Genomic DNA, 19,617 nt, shown 5'->3' with positions numbered 1-19,617 from the left:
ATTTATAATAAAAAGGGGGAAAAGTATAGTAATATATATTGAAGTATATTTTATACAATTCTTTTTGGGGAGTTTTAATTCGTTCAAATGTTTTTGATAGGGTTAAAAAAAGGATGAGACGATAAAAACAACAATCGTGTAATTTTTTTCTAATTGTGCATACAATTGTATTTCCTCCTTTCTTCTCTTTTCCTTTTTTCAAAAAATATATTTTATTCATATTTAGGTACATGCCTTTTTTGCTATTTATATATAAAAAAAATAATTTTAATCAATGATATTGTCATATATAATGTTGTTAAACAAAAAAATATTAGTATATACAAAATCATATTAGCACATGTATAATATAGCCACTATTTAAGTATAAGTAACAAAATAATATGATATGTTCAGGTAATAATGTGCAAACTATTTTTGTTCTATATTAAAAGAGTTTATAGAATTCTGAACATAAAGGCAAAAATGGTGCATATATTTTTTTTTTCTAGCTATTTTTTTGGGGGAAGGATGAATGTCTGTTTTATTTTTCTTCGTTTTTTATTTCAAACTTTGTCCATAAAATTACAATTATTTAACTCAATTGTCCTTGAAAGGTCATTAACTATTGATTTAGCTATTAAAAGATATTTGTGCAAAATCATTTTTGCCCTTTCATTTGATCCTAATCCCAATCTTTCTGTGAGTTTATCCCTGGATGGTGATAATTTCAATGCCAATTTAACAATATTACTTGTTATATATCCATGATATTTTTTTAAAACTTCATCATATGCTTGCATTGCACATATATTTAATTTAGATGAATAATTTGTTACATAACATTTTTCAAGAAAAACAACAATAAATTCTATAGTTCTTTTCATCCATAAAAAATTTATTATTCCATTATCAACATCGGTTTTTAATTTGTCTATACTTTCATATTTGTTTAAATTATAAGTATATAACATAGACACATATTTAGTTTCTTCTGGGAATTTTTCAACTGCCTTTTGAACTTTACACGTTGAATTTCTTAAGTCTTTTATTAGCAGATCCGCCACAAAACCATCTCCAAATATTTTTTTATAAATCGGGCAAATAGTATTACATAATTCGCATAACTTTAACACAACTATTTCATCCCCTTCTCTGCATTCCAAAAGTTTTTTATGTATGCTTGTTATTATTGTGTTTTCTTCCATTATATCAATCATTTTCTTAATTTGTATTTATTCGGCATATCATTTATTATTTTCCTTGATATATAGTGGACAAAACAAATTTACAAAAAAACAAAAACAAAAATAAAATAAATGATAAAATACAATCAGATTATTAATTATAAGAATGTAATAATGAAAAAATATAAAAAAAAATGTTAAAAAAAATTGCTTTAATTATTTAAATACAAATCATATTCGGGGAACCTTTACAACTAATGAATTACATATATGTATGTGTTAACCACACATAAAACATATACAATTATTTAATATATATACAACTACAAAACAAAAAAAAGTGATATTAATTGTCACTAAATTACGATGAACTCATAATTTTCATGATATTATTTTATTTGGTTCCATAAAATATATACAATTACAAAACAAAGTGGAAAATCAAAAATTAAATTAAAAACTCCTGTACGTATATAGAAAAAAAATTTTAAGCGCAACATTGAGGAAACGCACATATTATGCTGCACATAAATCTATATAATATAGATATACTCACACCTCTATGTAATAAAATATATATATTATATGTTTTTTTTAAGTTTTGTTTAATATATTTACAAATGTGTAGAATAAAAGAAATATATTATGGGTATATACAAATTTATGCATGAATAGTTGAAAGTTGTTGGAAGTGTAATTTTACAATTTATACAAAATATACCAAATATGAATGCAAGAAAAAATATATTGTAGTAAGTATAACACTGCAAACAAAAAAAGGAAAAAACAAAAAAACAGATCTTTAATTACATTCGGTTAAATACCCTTCTTTGGGAGTTTAATAAATGATAAAACTGGTAAAAAAACTGGAAATTATTTAGGAAATATTTCTCAATTTTAAGGAGAATATTATTACTAACTTTTTATCACATATGCAATATTCTTTTTCGCCTAATTATATTTTTCACAAAATTTCTGTCAATATTTTCCAGAATTATATTTAAAAATTTCACAAATATATTAATATTAAAAATTTCTAAGTTTTATTTTTTTAGTGTAAACATGTTAGTATATATTAGTACTGAGATGATCATACTTTAAGCAATCCTTAGCAGTGTATATATTTATAATTATAATATTTTTTTGGATTAAATGGGAAAAAAATAAAACATATATATTATACTATTTTACTTTATTTTATTTCGTTTTACATTTTTTTCATGCATTACTGTAACACATTATGTAATGATATATTTTTTCTGTATTTATATAATTTCATAAAAAATGATATTTAGAACACCCCGTGCGTTATCCAACAAAGTTTGTGATGCTTTAGTATCATTTGGCGTCCGCCAAAATAAAACAACTTTCATTTCACACCCAGGTATATATTTATTAAAAAGGAATATACGAATGTGTTATATATTTATGGAAAAGAAGGAATGCTTAAAAATGTTTCCACCATATTTTTAATATTATTTTAAATTGTGAATATTTATTATATTGATAAAAAAATAGAAAAATAAACATGAATTCAGACACATTATATATGCTATGGATAATTGATATATTTTTCACAGTTTGAATGCTAAAAATGTTCACATACTAACATGTACATATTTTTTTTTTCTTGATTTTTCTTATCAGGGGTTATGGCGGTTTCCCAACTTTTAGAAATGAAATTAATAACAAGACCTAGAGCTACATTAACACAAGAAAATGTAAATGCTATGGTTGAGTTTGATTATGATTTAGCCAAAAAAGCACAAATAGCTGTTGATAATAATTTACCTATAAATTTTTTCGACCTTGAATATATAGATCGACCCGAATATTTAAAACAACTTTTAGAAGAAAAGGCAGTTTTAGAAAAAGCTAGAAAAGAAGTGTTAAAAAGAGAAAAAGGAAATTACGAAATGCCAGACATAATTAAAAATTATAAAAGAGTTGAAGTTCCTAGAAAATGGAGACAAGAATTAGAAATTGATGAAAAAATTTTAAATGCTCAACCTGGTTTAAAAGAAAATATAGAATTACAAAAAATTATGCATGATTATATTCAAAATAAATCTAAAAATAAAGATACACAAATAAACAAAAAACGAGAAATCAAAAATTAAGGCAATTCTACCTTATTACTACTATTATTATTTAAAATATTTTTCTCATCAATTCTTTGGTTTTGAAGTAAATTTTGGTAAATGCAATTTTTATTAAAAAAAAAAAATTTTAAACCATAATTTTAAGGGAAAGAATATATATACATATATTTCGTGTGTTATACAGCAAATTTTTTACTATATATTTTAAGAAAAAAAAATAAAAGTAAAAATTAAAAAAAAACAATAAAAAAATTAGTTTAATTTAATTTTTATGTTTTGTTTCCCTTATCATTAACTATCTTGTCACCATTTGGAACCATACTTGTATATTAAACCCACAATAAAATGCTTGTCTTTATATAGATATATACAAAGTGTGTACTCATTTTTTTGTAACAATAAATTATTAACTTATATTAAAAAAAGTATATTCATAGTTAATATCTATGTATGTAACAAAGTATAATAAAACAAAAAAATATCGAAATTTAAAAAAAAATTTTAATTTATTTAAATTTTCAAGGATTAAATATAAAAATAATTAAAAATATACCAACGAAAATAAACTTCAACCGTTAGAAAAATAAGTCATAGTAATATTCAACTATGAGGGTTTAATATATGCATTTGAAAATATGCATAATAATTTATTGAATATATATATATATATATATATATATATATATATATACTTTTATGTGTATGCACACACATATATAACCCTTGCATTAACACATGTGTGTATCATCACAAATATATTAGTATTATAAAGTTAAAGGTCGTTACACTTGTTTAAAATTAGTAAGAATTGTTCTTAATTTATAGCTTTACCTTTACATTCATGATATATGAATTTTAACATAATATTTTTTTTTTTGCAATTTGATGTTTGTAAAAAATACTAAGATTGCTTTGATAAAGTGTTTGGTTTCTTTTTTTGGTCTAAAGCATTCTTTGCAAATTCAAGAGGATTTTGCAAAAACTTATTTGAGTTCATTATTTCGTCATATTTGTTTATTATTTCAATTCGATTTTTTTTACTTTTATTATTATTGGTTGTTTGGGTATTATTTTTTTGTGCTATATTATTTGTTTTTATATCATTATTTGATTTTATAATAAGTTTTTGTATTTTTTTACTATTTTCATTAAATGTTGTTGATGGTGTTTTATTATAATTGTTTGTATTATTTTTTTTTGTTTTTTCTTTTTCTTTTGGTCTAATTGATATTCGTTCTTTAGCTACCATAAATGCTTTATTTTTTATTATTTTTTCAATTAAATTATTTTTTCTAAGTTTTATATTAAGTTTTTTAATTTTTTTTCTCCTGACTGTCTTATCTTTTGTTTCTTTTATATATTCATTTTCTTTTTGAACTTTTTCAAAATCATGATTTTGTTCCATATATCGTTTATATATTTTCATAAATTGTTCTGCCTTATTAATTTGTGTTTCATTATTTTTGCTATGATTTTCTTCTTTATTTTTAATTTTTTTTATTTTTTGTACTTTATCATTTTTTTCATCAAGAATTTCCAACTTATGTTTTTCGTCATATGGGTTTTCTATCCTATACTTTTTTCTTGCTCTTGTAAATTTCATCATTTTGTTTAAAACTATTTTTATGATATTATATATTTTTTCATGAATATATAAAATGCCTTTTATTTTTCTTGTTTTTATATATTCTATGAATTTACATTTTTTTCAGTTATGCAATTATATTAAAATTGGCAATTTACAATGTACAACGTATTCCATATATTGTTTTTTTGCATTATTTTTTCAGCAATTTTCGCATTATTTTCAGCATTTTCAACATGTTTTAATCCTATTAAAAGATTAAAAAGGCCAGAAAAATTAACTAATAATTTTTTATAAAAAATAATATGCACGTTAAAAATAAAACCTCAAAGATAGGGGAAATAAAAATTATTAGTTAATATTTATCACAAACTTAAAAAACAAATTCCAAAATATAATTAAATGAAAAAAACGGCAAAATTACAAATAAAGAACATTTAAACAAATAATAAAAAACAGAAAAGTCGATTTAAAAAGATTGTAAAATGTCGTCAAAAAAAAAAAAAATTGAAATAAGTTTACAAAACAAATAAACAAAGGGTATATGCTATTGTTGACTAGTAAATATGTGAAATCAACAATATAATAACACAGGGTATGATAAAATAAAAAGTTTTTCTCACCATTTTAGAAATAAATTAAATTATACCCAAGAACTGGGTAATGAATTTTCAACAATAATATGATCATTGTTGATAGGATCAATAAATTGTAATTGATATAATTCTAAACAAAGATTATTATAGCTTTTAATATTTCTTGAAATAAATGATTCTTCTTTTTTGTTATATTTTTGTCTATTTTTATCAGTATCATTTTCACTAATTTGTTCATTTATAAAATAATTATTTAAATTTAATTTTATTTTATTTTCCTCGCTAGTTTTAGTAGTTGGATTTTTTTCAAATGGAATAGTAAACGAATTAAAAGGATTAGGGGTTTCCATGTAAATATATTCATTAATTATTTTATCCTCATTTTTCATCAAGTTTTTATATGTATATTCACTATTATTGAAATATTTATCGTAAAATATATCATTTAAATTTTCTTTATAAACATTTTTATATATAACTTTCTCTATATGTTGTGTAATTATTTCATTTGTTATATCTATTTTAAAAAAGTTTTTATAAAATATGTTATCATATATTATTGGTGTTTTCATTTCGCTAAAAAAAAAACGAATAAGATCTGTCTTTAAATTATCTAATAATATAAAATCGATTATATATATATTACTAAAATTATATAGATTTCTATTTTTGTTTGGACAATCTTGTTTGTTCATTTTTTGTTCATATAATGATGATATAATATTTTTATTTTTTTTTAAATAATCTTTATAATTTTCTATACTATAAATCATTGAAAATTGTTTAGAATTTTTTCCAACCTTTTTCTGGAAAAAATATAAATTACCTGGGTTAAAAAAAAAAGAAATGGGAAAATTTATTTCTCCATCTATTATATGTTTCATGAAATTGTTTTTTAATTCAACATCATAATCGACATTCTTTTCGTTCGTTTTATTTGAGGGTTCAGGGTTTAATTCATTTTTGTGAAAGCATGTTCTTTTGCTTCCTTCGCTAAAATCGTCTTTTTTTAAATTAACTTGTTCAGAAATATTTTCCAAATGAATGTTGTTATCAAAATTATTTATAATGGTATTATTATTGTTTAGAAGAAAAGAAGTTAAATGGTTTAAGCTTGTGATTGGTGAACTTTTAGCTAAATTCGTAGAAATAAAATATTTTTCAATCATCATTTTTTCATTATTTTGAGATTTTTTTTTGTCCTTTAAATTATAATTTAAACTATTATTATTTTGGTCTTTTAATTTGTTTATTTCAAGATCTATTAAATTATAAAGATATTTTGTAGAATATATATTTTCATCAAAAAAATTATAAAAAGGAAAAATAATACTTGCCTCTTTTTGTGCTTGTAAAGACGAAATATTTTGGAATACATTTTCACATTTTATATGATTCTTTATATTTGCTTCATATTTATGGTTTGATGATACATTCACACTTTTAGTAATAAACTGTGTATTTTCTTCTGAAAAAAATGTCGTATTATTTTTTTTGAAGCTATCTACATCACTATTTTTTGTATCAACAAGTGAAAATGGACTGTATACTAAGCATCGATACTTTCGTATTAACTTATTTTCATTAATCATTTGAATAAATTTTTTATATATCAAATAATTATTACAACATATAACTAACCCGCTTATGTATATAGGGAGCTTATACGGATAATATATGTGTGTACTAGAATCATGTTTTAGTATAGATTCAATATAATTTTTTTCTACAAAAATATTGTTATATATATTCGAAGTATTTTTTATTTTATTTGTATTACAAAACAAGTTTGAATTTAAATTGTTATAAAGATATAGTGGAGAGTTTGTGTATAAAAATGCGTTTTTTTCAGAAATGCTTAAGTTTGTTAAATTACTAATATAATCATAATTCTTGCTCTCATTATAATTTCCTCTTATTTCATTTTTTTCTCCTATTCTATTTTTTAAACTATTGATGTAGTCACTTAAAAAATAACTGTTTTCATTATTTTTTTGTTCGTCTATTTTTCGCCTTTTTCCTAATACCCAATTGACAGGCTTATTTATGATAAAAAAATTGTCATTTAATTTTCTGTAGATTAGTTTAACTTCCTTATTACCGTTTTTCATTTAAAATACAAATGAATATTCAACGAAGTAGTATTTATAATTAAACCTTTTAAGTTGTAATAGACAAATGCTTGAAAAAAAAATAATTCAAACAATACACAAAAGTGTATATATGAGTTTGTTTACCTGTTTAACAAATCAAACATATAAATTTGTATTTCCTCATCATACATTTATTCATTTTTTATATACCATTTGGTTTGATATTATTTATATTTTCTTATAAATATATTTGTTGATAATATTTCAAATGTATTAATACATATTACAATATAATAAAATTTATCAACTTTTTTTTCTAAATAGCTATAAAAAGCCATTTAAAAAAAAAAAAAAAAAAATGTGTGTTTTTTTTATTTTATAAAAAAAATAATATAATAGACCCTATGGATTGCCATAAGAAATATCTCTATATAATAACTGTATTATGTTGTTTCAAATTGGAGAAAAACATATAATAATAAAGCAGTCTAAATATTCCTGGCTAGCTCTATGACTATACGGAGTATATACGTTCATAATAAAACACATAAATATATATAGAAAAATATGTTTATTTAAATATCCTCCCGTTTTTACTTTGTTTATGTACTTATTTATATCCTTTATAACATTTTCTACAAACAAATAATTCCCTTTTTTTTACATACTAATAAAAAAATAAAAAATTTATAACTATTTAGAAGAACTATAAACAATATCCCATACATTTAATGTATGGATTTCTATGTACGGAATACATATATAATATATTTTATTCTTTAACTATGCTATCTATTACTAAGTAATAACAATATATAATATTGACAAAAAAAAAAAAATAAGCCACTTTTCTAAATAAATAAATCGTAAATAATATGTTATTTTAGCTAGTTGCTTAAAAAAAAATAAACCCCATAAATGCGCGAATGGGCCCATATACTTTTCGCATAAATAGTATTTACTACAATCATGAACTGTTTTATTTTGCACCAAGTGCTTTATGCATATACATTTTATAATATATATATATATTATAAATGTATGCATATATACAATATATAGTACTAAGAAAGGTATGCTGGTAGTAGTACACAAAAGTGGCAGGCGCGTATTAAAATAAATTAAAAATAGTATTATTATATTTGGTAAATATATTTATTTTGACGTTATCTTTTCCATGGATAATATATGATGAGTTTTTTTAAAATAAAAAAAATCAAATTATATATCAACAATGATAGCATAAATTAAATTTAAACATTCAATTTTCATTTTTCTTTGGCTTTTACATTTAGTTATTTTTATTATGAAAATTATGATCATGTCATATTTTTTATCATTTCTCCCATAACTTGATTAATTAACTCTAATTAATATATTTGTATGAATATATATATATATATATATATATATATATAGTTTAATCAATATTGTTATATATACATACATGCATACTTGAATTAGCATATTCTTTTGATTTATATAAGGATATTTAAATATCCTTTTTGCGTATAGTTATTATGACTATATAATATATGTATAAATATAAATTTATTAAGTTTCCAACCACAAGCCTTTTTAATTAAGCTGATTTTTCTTTTTAAACACTTAAGTTCAAAATAATTATAATATGTAGACCTTATTATTTCACTAAAAATATATATATATATTTCGCTAAATAGTTTATTGTTATATATATTGCATAAATCTTCTATAAACATTTACAAAAATATACATTTGCAAAAACATACATTTACAAAAAAATTATATGGAATATGCAGGAAATAATGTTAGATTAAATGGTAATTTATAAAATGTTTGAATAAATGATTAAATGAAAATATGTATATAATATAATCCGAAAATAAAATTCATTTGCTTTTTTATGGAAATGCAGAAATATTTAAGCACTTAAAAATTTTGCATTTACAGTATACTTTTTATTTTTCATATATAATTATATATTTATCCATATTTTGTTATTTTTAACTGAGTATGTCAATATATATTATATAACATGTACATGTATCCTCAATATATTAAAGACGTATAATATAGAAAAAGTCAAACTTTGCAACACACAAGCAGATAAGCACGTGGATGATATATCTACATATACTAACGAGTAAAGAATAATTTTTTTAAAAAATAATTACAACTACATATTTGTAACATTTTAGAAAATTCAATTACTATATTAATAAACAAAATTATATTTTTACATGTGCACAAATAAAAATATATGAACATATTCAAAAAAATAAGTGTACTAATTTTGAGTAAAAATATATAAAAAAACAAATCCCCAATTTACATTATTTTTCAATATATTGTAAAATATACATTTATTAAAAGAGAAGACGCTTTATCGAAAATAATAGTTATAAAACAAAACTGTCAAATAAATCTTAAAAATAAGTAAAATATATTCAAGTAATTAGTTAAGATAGTATTACAACATTTGAAATTAAAAAGTAGAAAAAAAAATATATATATATATACACACATTTATAAAAAGATAAAAAAATGGAAAAAAATAAAGAGAAAGAAAGTAACCCTATTCAAGGTAAAGACACAGAAATGTTAAATTGTTTGATGCAAAAATTAACTTCTAAAAATTTTTTAGAAGAAAAGGAAGGAAAAAATCGATTTTATTTAGTAGAAAACAAAGATGTAAAAATAAAAAAATTAAAAGAACATGGGCATTCAGCATCCTTAAATGATAATTTAAGTCCATTACAATATGAAAGGATAAAATATAAACCCACTTTACCTAAAGCCTTAGCAAGTGAATATCAAATATTAGATGAGGATTTTGGAGATGAATTTATAAATAAAAAAGATTATGAAGAAATTAAAAAATTCTTTAAAAGTATAGATAATTTACCAATGATAAATGTAAAAGAAACAAATAACAATGAATTATTTAAAGGTGGAAATGTATTAAAAATTGGTATTATATTATCGGGGGGGCCAGCGCCAGGTGGTCATAACGTTATATCAGGTATTTATGATTATGCAAAAAGATATAATGAAGAATCTCAAGTTATTGGATTTTTAGGAGGTATAGATGGTTTATATAGTAAAAATTATGTAACAATAACAGATAATTTAATGAACAAATTTAGAAATTTAGGTGGTTTTAATATGTTATGGTCCGGTAGAGGTAAAGTTCGAAATAAGGATGATTTACTAGCTATTGAAAATATTGTTTTAAAATTAAAATTAAATGGTTTAGTAATTATAGGAGGTGATGGTTCAAATAGTAATGCAGCATTAATTGCAGAATATCTTAAAGAAAGAAATATTCCTATTTCAGTTATAGGTGTTCCCAAAACAATTGATGGTGATTTAAAAAGTGAATCTATTGAAATAAGTTTTGGATTTGATACAGCAACTAGAACCTATTCAGAAATAATAGGAAATTTATGTACAGATGTAAAAACAGGAAATAATGTTTATCATGTTGTTAGGGTTATGGGTCGATCTGCTTCACATGTTGTGTTAGAATGTGCATTACAAACAAGACCAAATATTGTGTTAATTGGTGAAGAAGTTGAAAAAGATAAAGTACCATTGAAATCTATTATAAATAATATTGTTAATATTATATTAAAACGACATGATTTAAATAAAAATTATGGTGTTATTTTGTTACCAGAAGGGTTAATAGAATTTATACCAGAAATAAAAATATTAATAGAGGAATTAAATGTTATTTTAAAAACATCGAATCCATCTGAACCATTTGATGCATCTAAGTTAAAAGAATCTAAAGATCTTTGGAATTTTTTACCACAAATAATTAAGGATCAATTATTATTAGATAGAGAATCAACTGGTTATATACAAGTTGGAAAAGTAGCAACTGAAAGATTAATAATAAATTTAGTCGAATCTGAATTAGCTAAATTAAAAAATGTTAATTTAAATATACATTTTATGGCTCATTATTTAGGATATGAAGGTAGATGTGCATTACCATCAAATTTTGATTGCAACTATTGTTATTCGTTAGGATATAATGCTGCATTATTAATTGATCATAAAAAAACTGGTTATATGTCAATAATACGAAATCTAAAAAATTCATATGAAGATTGGATACCTGCTGGTATTCCATTTTTAAGAATAATGCATGTATGTAAAGACAATTTTGGAAAAGAATATCCTGCCGTAAAAAAATATTTAGTAGATTTAAATAGTCCATTATTTAACGTTTTAACACAAGTTCGAAAATTATGGTCTTTATACGATTTATATAGATCCCCTGGGCCAATACAATTTAATGGCTATTTAAGCAATTCAAGATGTTATACTGTTAAGATACCTGAAAAAGATGAATTATTATGTCAAAACTCTGACGATTTAAATATAATTATTAAATCAACAACTAAAGGAAGTAGTGAAAAAAATGAGGATAATGTGGTTTCTGGAAGTTTAAACAATGAAAATAAAAATAATGAAATACAACATCAATCAGGATATAAATCTCTTGGCTGCATGTCAGAGTTACAAACATCACGTTTATACAATAAATTAGAATTACCCGAATTATGTTCAGATTTAAAAGCAAAAGTGAGAGCAGGAAAACAATATATATCAAATGATCCATATACTCAAAAACAAATATTATCAAATTATCCAAACATGTCTTATGAAAATAAGTTTCAAATTCAAGAAATATTTCATGATAAATATGCAACACCTATATCCTTTGAAATAAAAATAGGAATTGTATTTCTATCGAGGCAGTCGCCAGGTGCTATGAATGTATTATGTGGCTTGTATAGACGACTAAAATTATTAAAAGGTGTGTGCATAGCATTTTATGGATTATATGGATTATTAAGTAATAAATATGTAATAATAAATGATGAAAATATAGCTAAACATTTAAATCAAGGAGGTTTAGAATTAACAGGAAATTCACCAGAACATTCATTATTTGATGAAGAGAATAGAAATAAAGTTTGTGAAACAGTATCTAAGTTACAGTTGAATGGCTTAGTAATGCCGGGTTCAAATGTGACAATAACAGAAGCAGCATTATTAGCTGAATACTTTTTAGAAAAAAAAATTCATACATCTGTTGTTGGAATACCATTAACGGGTTCTAACAATTTAATTCATGAATTAATTGAAACATGTGTTGGTTTTGATAGTAGTACTAAAGTTTATGCATCTTTAATTGGTAATGTCCTTACAGATGCTGTTAGTATGCCAAAGTATTGGCATTTTATTCGATTAATGGGGCGCTCTCCATCGCATGAAGTGTTAGAATGTGCATTACAAACACACCCCAATATGGTGATAATATCAGAAGAATATGGAGCAGCTGATAAAACATTATGGAGAGTTGTTCAAGATATAGCTGATGTAGTATGTGCTAGAGCAGAACTAGGAAAAAATTATGGAACAGTTCTAATTCCAGATGCATTATTAATGCATCTACCACATATGAAAATATTATTAACAGAAATAAGTGATATATTAAATGAAGCATCTGAAAAAGGAGAATTAATACAAGCAAGAAATGATTTAGTTAATTTATCAAATGAAAAAATTGAAAAAGAATCACCATGGATATCTAAATTAACACCATGGAGTTTGGCATTGATTAAGACATTCCCACAATTTATAATTAAAGAATTATTACATGTTGATTTAAGATCTATGCGTTTTGAAAAGTTAGAAACAGAACAATTATTATTGCAAATGGTTAAAGAAGAATTACATCAAAGAAAAGCGAAAGGAAAATATTCAGGAGTATTTATGGGATTAACTCATTTTTTTGGTTACCAAGGGCGTTCCTCATTACCTTCCGAATTTGATTGTAAATTAGCATATGCATATGGGCATGCAGCTTCAATTGTTATAGAAAGTGGATTAACTGGTTATATTGTATCAATTAGAGGTTTATGTGGTAATGTTAATGATTGGAAATTATTTGCAATTCCATTTATTTCACTTATGAAAATATTATTAAGAGGTCAAGGAAGCAAATCATTAAAAAGTGCATCTAAAGGGGACCTCCCAGTTATTCCTAGTGCACCTGTTGATTTAAATGGAAAAGCCTATAGAAGTTTAAAAATTGCTTTACAAAAATGGCAAATGGAAGACAGTTCTTGTAATCCTGGCCCCATACAATTTGAAGGGAATGCATCTAATTATTACAGTAGGACATTATTTGAAGAACAATCTGAATATTTTGAAATGTTAAGATATGTAGAATGTTATGCAAATATATTAAAAGATACATGTCGATTTGGTGTATCTGCTGACTATTTAAAAAATGTATTTGTTCAATTATCTGGTATGCTTGTTTTAGCATATAAACCAAATGACATAATGCAAAACATGCCTTCTATAGGAAGTATTGAGGATTACTATGATTGGGAAAATCAAAGAAAAACTGATAAATAATTAAAAAAAAAAAAAAAAAATTAATTTATATCTTTACATACTACTATCTGAATTAAATATATTAATATTTCCTTTTCATTTAACACATTATAAAAAAAACATAACTTTCTTTAAATTTTAATATATATTTTTTTATACTATTATTATAATAAAGTAATAATCCCTATGTATATGTATGTGATATTGAAATTTATTTTCCATTTATAATTATATATTGTTCAAATAAATATTTTCATAATTTTTTATTACTTTCGCATCATTATTATTGTATATATTATTATTATTTCATGCCTTATATGATACTTTGATTTGTGATGATTACATCTCCTTTGGAAATATAGAGATTACTGTAAAAACTTTAAAACGTTGAAATATTGAAATGCATTAAAATTTAAACAATTTTAAAATACTTGAATAGATTGGATAATTATCCTTCATGTATATAATACATTTGGTTTGATTTTTTTATTTTATTGAGGAAAACCGTTCAAACTGTTAAAAATATTAATATATATTTTTAAAACTGATATGTCGAGGCACATGTTCAGCATACAAACATATTTTTTATATTCTCAAAATTGGTCATTTTTCATATTCTCAAAATTAGTCATTTTTTACGTGTTCTTTAAATGCTTAAATGGAAAGAATTCGTGCTTAAAATACTTTTCCATTTTTTTGTCAAACTTGGCAAAAAAAAACCAAAATTGCAACGTCATGTTGAATAATTAGCATCGTTGGCCAACCAAAACACGCAATCTTTACTAAATTATTTTTTATTTTTTCATTTTATTTTTTCATTTTATTTTTTATCTTTATTTTTTATCTTTATTTTTTATCTTTATTTTTTATCTTTATTTTTTATCTTTATTTTCCACGTTATTGGGAAATGATAAAATAGCTCCTTTGCTTGCTCAAAAAAGAGGAACGAAGTTTCCTTAACAATGATACGATATAATAGCATAAGATTAATAAAATTACTAAAAAGAAATAAAAATATATATTTATCTTTTTTTGAAACTAAAAGATATGTTTCTTATGATACCTTGGCAGGTATCCCATGGATGGGCCATAGTCGAATTACAAATATTTTTGAAAGGATTTCAAATGAAGGCCCATTTGATAAAATAACATGGGAAAGATTAAGTGAAAGGACTGATAAAATTTATAATAGTTTTAATTCAAAAGAAATAGGAAGAATACTTTATTCATATTCTAAAGTAGGATATAGAGATATAAAAATAATTTACAAATTTATAGAAAAAATAAAATATAAAGAAATAGATAAAACCGATTTATTATCTTTTGCACACATATGCCAAGCCTTAAATAATTTAAATTATTTTGATAAACAATTTTTTGAAATTGCATTATCTCGTATATTAAAAATTAAAATTGATAATAATTCTTTTCCAATCATTGTTATTTTAAATGCATATGCAAAACATTGTAATGATCAAACATATCGTTATATGTGTTTAAAGTTGTTAATATATTTTACACAAAATTTTGGTAACTATAAAGATACATGTTCATCCCAAGGTTTAGTAATGTTATTAAATTCGTTGTCTCAAATAATTAAACCATCTCCAGATTTCTTAAAACCTAATGATCCAAACTTAAACAAAATATTCATATCAAACAATGATAAAAGTTATTTATCAAAACAAACTTTTCATTTCAAAAGGACAGGAAAAATAACAAACATTATACATGATGACTATATATCAGTATCGAATGATATGAATCAAAATTTAATTAAACTTAAAATCGATGATGAAAATTATAAAAAAAGTATTTTGCAAAATGAGGAAAATAATGAGAAATCAGAAAATAATACAAATAACCATATATCTATTAATATAAATATTGATGAAAAAAAATTTATGAAAAATGAACACAGTAATTGGATGAATGGTACAGAAGACAATCCTGAATTTTATGATAATGCAAACACACAAAATGAAGTAGACAAACATTATGATAATATAATAGAAAAAAGTGAAAATAAAGAAATATTAAAACAATTTTTTGATATACTATTATTAGAAATAAGCAAAAAAATTGAAAATATGAATCCACAATCTTTATCATTGATAATTAATTCATGTTGTAGAATTCCTTTTCATGTGTCTACAGAATTTTTAAAAATAATTTGTGAACAAATAGATAAAACTCGAAATTTATTAACAATTCGGCATTTATCACTGGTAATTAATGGATATATGAAATTAAAAATTAAAAATATAGATTATATTTCAAACATATTTAAAGAAATAGAAAAAAAAATACTATCTTGTGATGACCAACAACTTTGTTTTATATTAAGCGGGATTTCAAAGTTAAGCAATGATAATTTTAATTATTGTAAAGATAATAAAAATTTAATGAACAAAATAAATTCTAAAATTATTTTGAGCATACGAAAAATGAACATATCAACTTTGTGTAATATAATGTATTACTATGCTAAACTAAATATTTATAATGAGGATATATTTAATTTATTTCAAATTTATTTAAAAAATTTATTAAGCAATGCAAATATGCACCATCTTTCTCTTTCTGCATATGTGTTTGGAAAATATAAAAAAAAAAATAGTTTAATTGAATTAGTATTAAAAAAAAGCGAAGAAATATTGCTAAAAAAAATCGAAAGTAAAAACAAGACTAATTCAATGAATATAGAAAAGTATTTTCTTATCTACGACATGAAAGATGCGCTAATTTTAATAAATAGTTTTAGCGAATTGAATATAAAATCGGATATATTAGGATCCTACTTGTATGATATTATACATATAAACCAAAAAAAAATAAATTTATTTAATGAAAATTATGACCATGGTCAGAATATAATTTCAAACAAAATGCACACATTTAAGCATAACATCGCATTTTTAAATGAGCATGTCCAGGATAAACTTTTAAAAAAAAACATTTATTTATCCCCCAAAACGATAGCTCTGTATGCAGATTGGATTTGCTCCCCAAAAAATAATGATTGAATTTATAAATTAATGCATATACGAAAAGATTGAAATAAATTGAATCGCCATAAAAAAGGTGAAAAAAAAACGATTTGGTGGAATACCTTCAAAGATGGCATTATAAATCTGTATACATATGTGGATTGCATACATGCTTGTTTTTTTTGTTTTTCTTTTGTTTTTTTTGTCTTTTTGAAAATCAATTTGGAGTTAAAATATGAGTTCACCCTCATGTGCCTTAAGTTGGGATTCTTTGTCATAATTAACTATCGATTGTGAAATAAAAAACATTTGAAGTTTTTGTATATTTGAATCAAATATATCGGGATATTCATCTTGTTTCCAATAAGTAGCATTAGGTATATGGTTATAAGTTTTTATTTTTTTATTAACATAGCATAGTTTATTTTGTGTTTCGCTAGTTGTATGGTCATCATTGCTTAAAGTTGCTAAAAATGTTTGGATATTAAAAAAAGAATAATTTATATTACTTCCAATAAACAATCGTCCTCTAAAATGCACTAAAAATTTTTGAAAATTACTTTTTTCATTTTCATTTTCATCTTTATCTATATGTTCCTTTTTGCATTTTACCAAATTGCCATGTCTTGACGAATCGATATCTTTTCTTTTATTTGCATGAAAATTTTTATTAGTTAGCTCAACATTTTGTGGATATATATCATAATAGTCATAATTATATGTATATTTTGTTATGACATCTTTATTATCTTCACTTATATATGGTATAAAAAATATATCTGAATTTATTTTTCCATTTTTTTTTATATGAAATGGGAAAATGTTTGTATTTAGTTTAACGTTTAATATGTATTCATTATTATATCTTATTTCATTTTTTTCATTTCCAAAATTAGTATTATTATCATATGATTTGTTTGGGTTATTAAATTCTGCACAATTGTTTATATTTTTACTATTATTCTCTGCATCCCCTTGTTCATTTTTTACTGCACATTCATCCTTTAAAGATGTTTTTATCCCTGCTCCCATATGTTTTTTCCCATTTGGACTTAACTCAGAACATGTTATTTCTTTAATAATATATGGAATTTCATCGCTTTTTTCTTTTATAATTTCTTGAAGAAGTTTTTCTTCTTCTTGCGTATCATCTCCAAAGAAGGAATTCATTTTTGTCTACTGTTTTTCCTTTTTTTTTTTTTTTGGACAGCTAATTTTTTTCCTTCTTTTGGCTAGCCAGATAACTAAATTGTGTTATTCAATTGGTGACTTACGCAACTGGCTTATGTCTCTACTTCGTCAAGCAAAAGACAAAAATATTATTATCTGAATTATCTTTTGAATATAAATTATATTTTTTGGAATTACAAATTAATTAAGACATGTGTTGGCTTGAACGCATTTCTGTGTTGCCATCATAAAAAATGCAAAAAAAATTTTAAATTAAAAAAAAAAAATTTCTTTAAATACGCGTAAAATGTATTTTTTAAGTCGTTGAATATATCTATTTTAATATTATAATATTTTTTTTTACGTGTGTATTATATAAATATATTGCATGTGTGCATGTAGTATGTCTTCTGTTTAATGTATATTATTTTCATATTATTTTCTCTCATTTGGATTATGTATAGTTGTCGAATTTTCATTAATTTTTCTTTTATTCATAAATACAATTATCAAAATATATAGGCACACGTACATATGTATAAATTCCCGTTTTTTGTTTAATATTGTCTATAATTTTTACATAACGAAGGTTAAAATTTTTTATTTTAATTGTACTTTAGTGAAAAAGTTAAATATTATATAAATCTATATTATCAATAGGAATGTTCGCATATATACATTGCAATTAGTCAATCTCTATACGTACATATGACATACACATTTATGTAAATACAATTATTAACATATGGAACAAGCCCAAATTATCCCTAAAGCATTATTCTCTATTTTATGGAAAATCAAGAAAAAAATAAAATAATTATTGGTAGTATTACAAATATTTAAATATATTAAGGATATGCAAATTAATTCAAATTGTACATAATATATATATATATATAACTATTCATAAAAACTATAATAATATGATGGGGAATTAATAACTTCTGACAAAAAGATATTCGAGTTCAATAGAGAATAAATAAGGTTCTTATAATCCTTATTATATTTCACTATTTATTGTAATGCTTTAAATATTTAAAAAAAAAAATTTTTATGGGAAAAGTAGGATAGCTAGACATGTATTTTAAATTTACACTGATTATTTGCATATTTATTTAAACATCTGATTTAAACTGTTTAGTTTGTTTGGATAATATATATATATATATTTTTTTTTAAAAGGTTAAGGAATGCACTTTTTTCTTAAAAAAAAAAAATGGAGAAAAAAGAAAAGAAAGTATTGGCGATTCGTATCATTATGATTAATTAATAAATACATGTATTTTTTACTTTTGTTTTTTTTCTTTTTCGTAAAATTGTCATTTGACTATTTTCAAATAAACTGAATGAATAATATCTTTTGAGATATTTTACAAATTATTATGTTTTAATAATAATTGTATAAATATATGTAATATCTATAGATTCGTTGAAAAAACCCAAAGTAGTACATGTGAAATACATTACCGCTTTAAGTAATATATACATATATATACTTTTTTTAATTCGT

The 19,617-nt window shown here is 22.4% G+C and overlaps 7 protein-coding genes across 7 annotated transcripts; 3 read left to right on the top strand and 4 right to left on the bottom strand.

Moving 5' to 3' along the window:
• Positions 1-545: 545 nt before the first annotated feature.
• Positions 546-1,199, bottom strand: PBANKA_0816800 (glycolipid transfer protein, putative; the record flags this gene model as incomplete). The annotated part of the gene is made up of 1 exon (XM_034564333.1): positions 546-1,199. The coding sequence occupies one exon, from the start codon at positions 1,197-1,199 to the stop codon at positions 546-548; it is 654 nt and encodes a 217-aa protein (XP_034421140.1).
• Positions 1,200-2,450: 1,251 nt separating this feature from the next.
• PBANKA_0816700 (cytochrome c oxidase subunit ApiCOX30, putative) lies at positions 2,451-3,286 on the top strand (the record flags this gene model as incomplete). Its single annotated transcript, XM_034564332.1, has 2 exons — positions 2,451-2,550; positions 2,814-3,286. The coding sequence occupies 2 exons, from the start codon at positions 2,451-2,453 to the stop codon at positions 3,284-3,286; spliced, it is 573 nt and encodes a 190-aa protein (XP_034421139.1).
• An 883-nt stretch (positions 3,287-4,169) lies between these two features.
• On the bottom strand, positions 4,170-4,874 carry PBANKA_0816600 (conserved Plasmodium protein, unknown function; the record flags this gene model as incomplete). The annotated part of the gene is made up of 1 exon (XM_034564331.1): positions 4,170-4,874. One exon carries the CDS (start codon positions 4,872-4,874, stop codon positions 4,170-4,172), a length of 705 nt encoding a protein of 234 aa, XP_034421138.1.
• A 622-nt stretch (positions 4,875-5,496) lies between these two features.
• PBANKA_0816500 (conserved Plasmodium protein, unknown function) lies at positions 5,497-7,560 on the bottom strand (the record flags this gene model as incomplete). The annotated part of the gene is made up of 1 exon (XM_034564329.1): positions 5,497-7,560. One exon carries the CDS (start codon positions 7,558-7,560, stop codon positions 5,497-5,499), a length of 2,064 nt encoding a protein of 687 aa, XP_034421137.1.
• A 2,508-nt stretch (positions 7,561-10,068) lies between these two features.
• On the top strand, positions 10,069-13,968 carry PBANKA_0816400 (ATP-dependent 6-phosphofructokinase, putative; the record flags this gene model as incomplete). The annotated part of the gene is made up of 1 exon (XM_034564328.1): positions 10,069-13,968. The coding sequence occupies one exon, from the start codon at positions 10,069-10,071 to the stop codon at positions 13,966-13,968; it is 3,900 nt and encodes a 1,299-aa protein (XP_034421136.1).
• A 941-nt stretch (positions 13,969-14,909) lies between these two features.
• On the top strand, positions 14,910-16,973 carry PBANKA_0816300 (heptatricopeptide repeat-containing protein, putative; the record flags this gene model as incomplete). Its single annotated transcript, XM_034564327.1, has 1 exon — positions 14,910-16,973. One exon carries the CDS (start codon positions 14,910-14,912, stop codon positions 16,971-16,973), a length of 2,064 nt encoding a protein of 687 aa, XP_034421135.1.
• Positions 16,974-17,165: 192 nt separating this feature from the next.
• PBANKA_0816200 (ribonuclease H2 subunit C, putative) lies at positions 17,166-18,107 on the bottom strand (the record flags this gene model as incomplete). The annotated part of the gene is made up of 1 exon (XM_034564326.1): positions 17,166-18,107. One exon carries the CDS (start codon positions 18,105-18,107, stop codon positions 17,166-17,168), a length of 942 nt encoding a protein of 313 aa, XP_034421134.1.
• Positions 18,108-19,617: the final 1,510 nt, after the last annotated feature.

This window comes from Plasmodium berghei (genome assembly GCF_900002375.2).
Source record: "Plasmodium berghei ANKA genome assembly, chromosome: 8".
In the NCBI taxonomy this organism is placed as follows: Eukaryota; Apicomplexa; class Aconoidasida; order Haemosporida; family Plasmodiidae; genus Plasmodium; species Plasmodium berghei.
The sequence above is the reverse complement of the archived record's forward strand: the minus strand, read 5'-3'. Positions and strand labels throughout refer to the sequence as shown.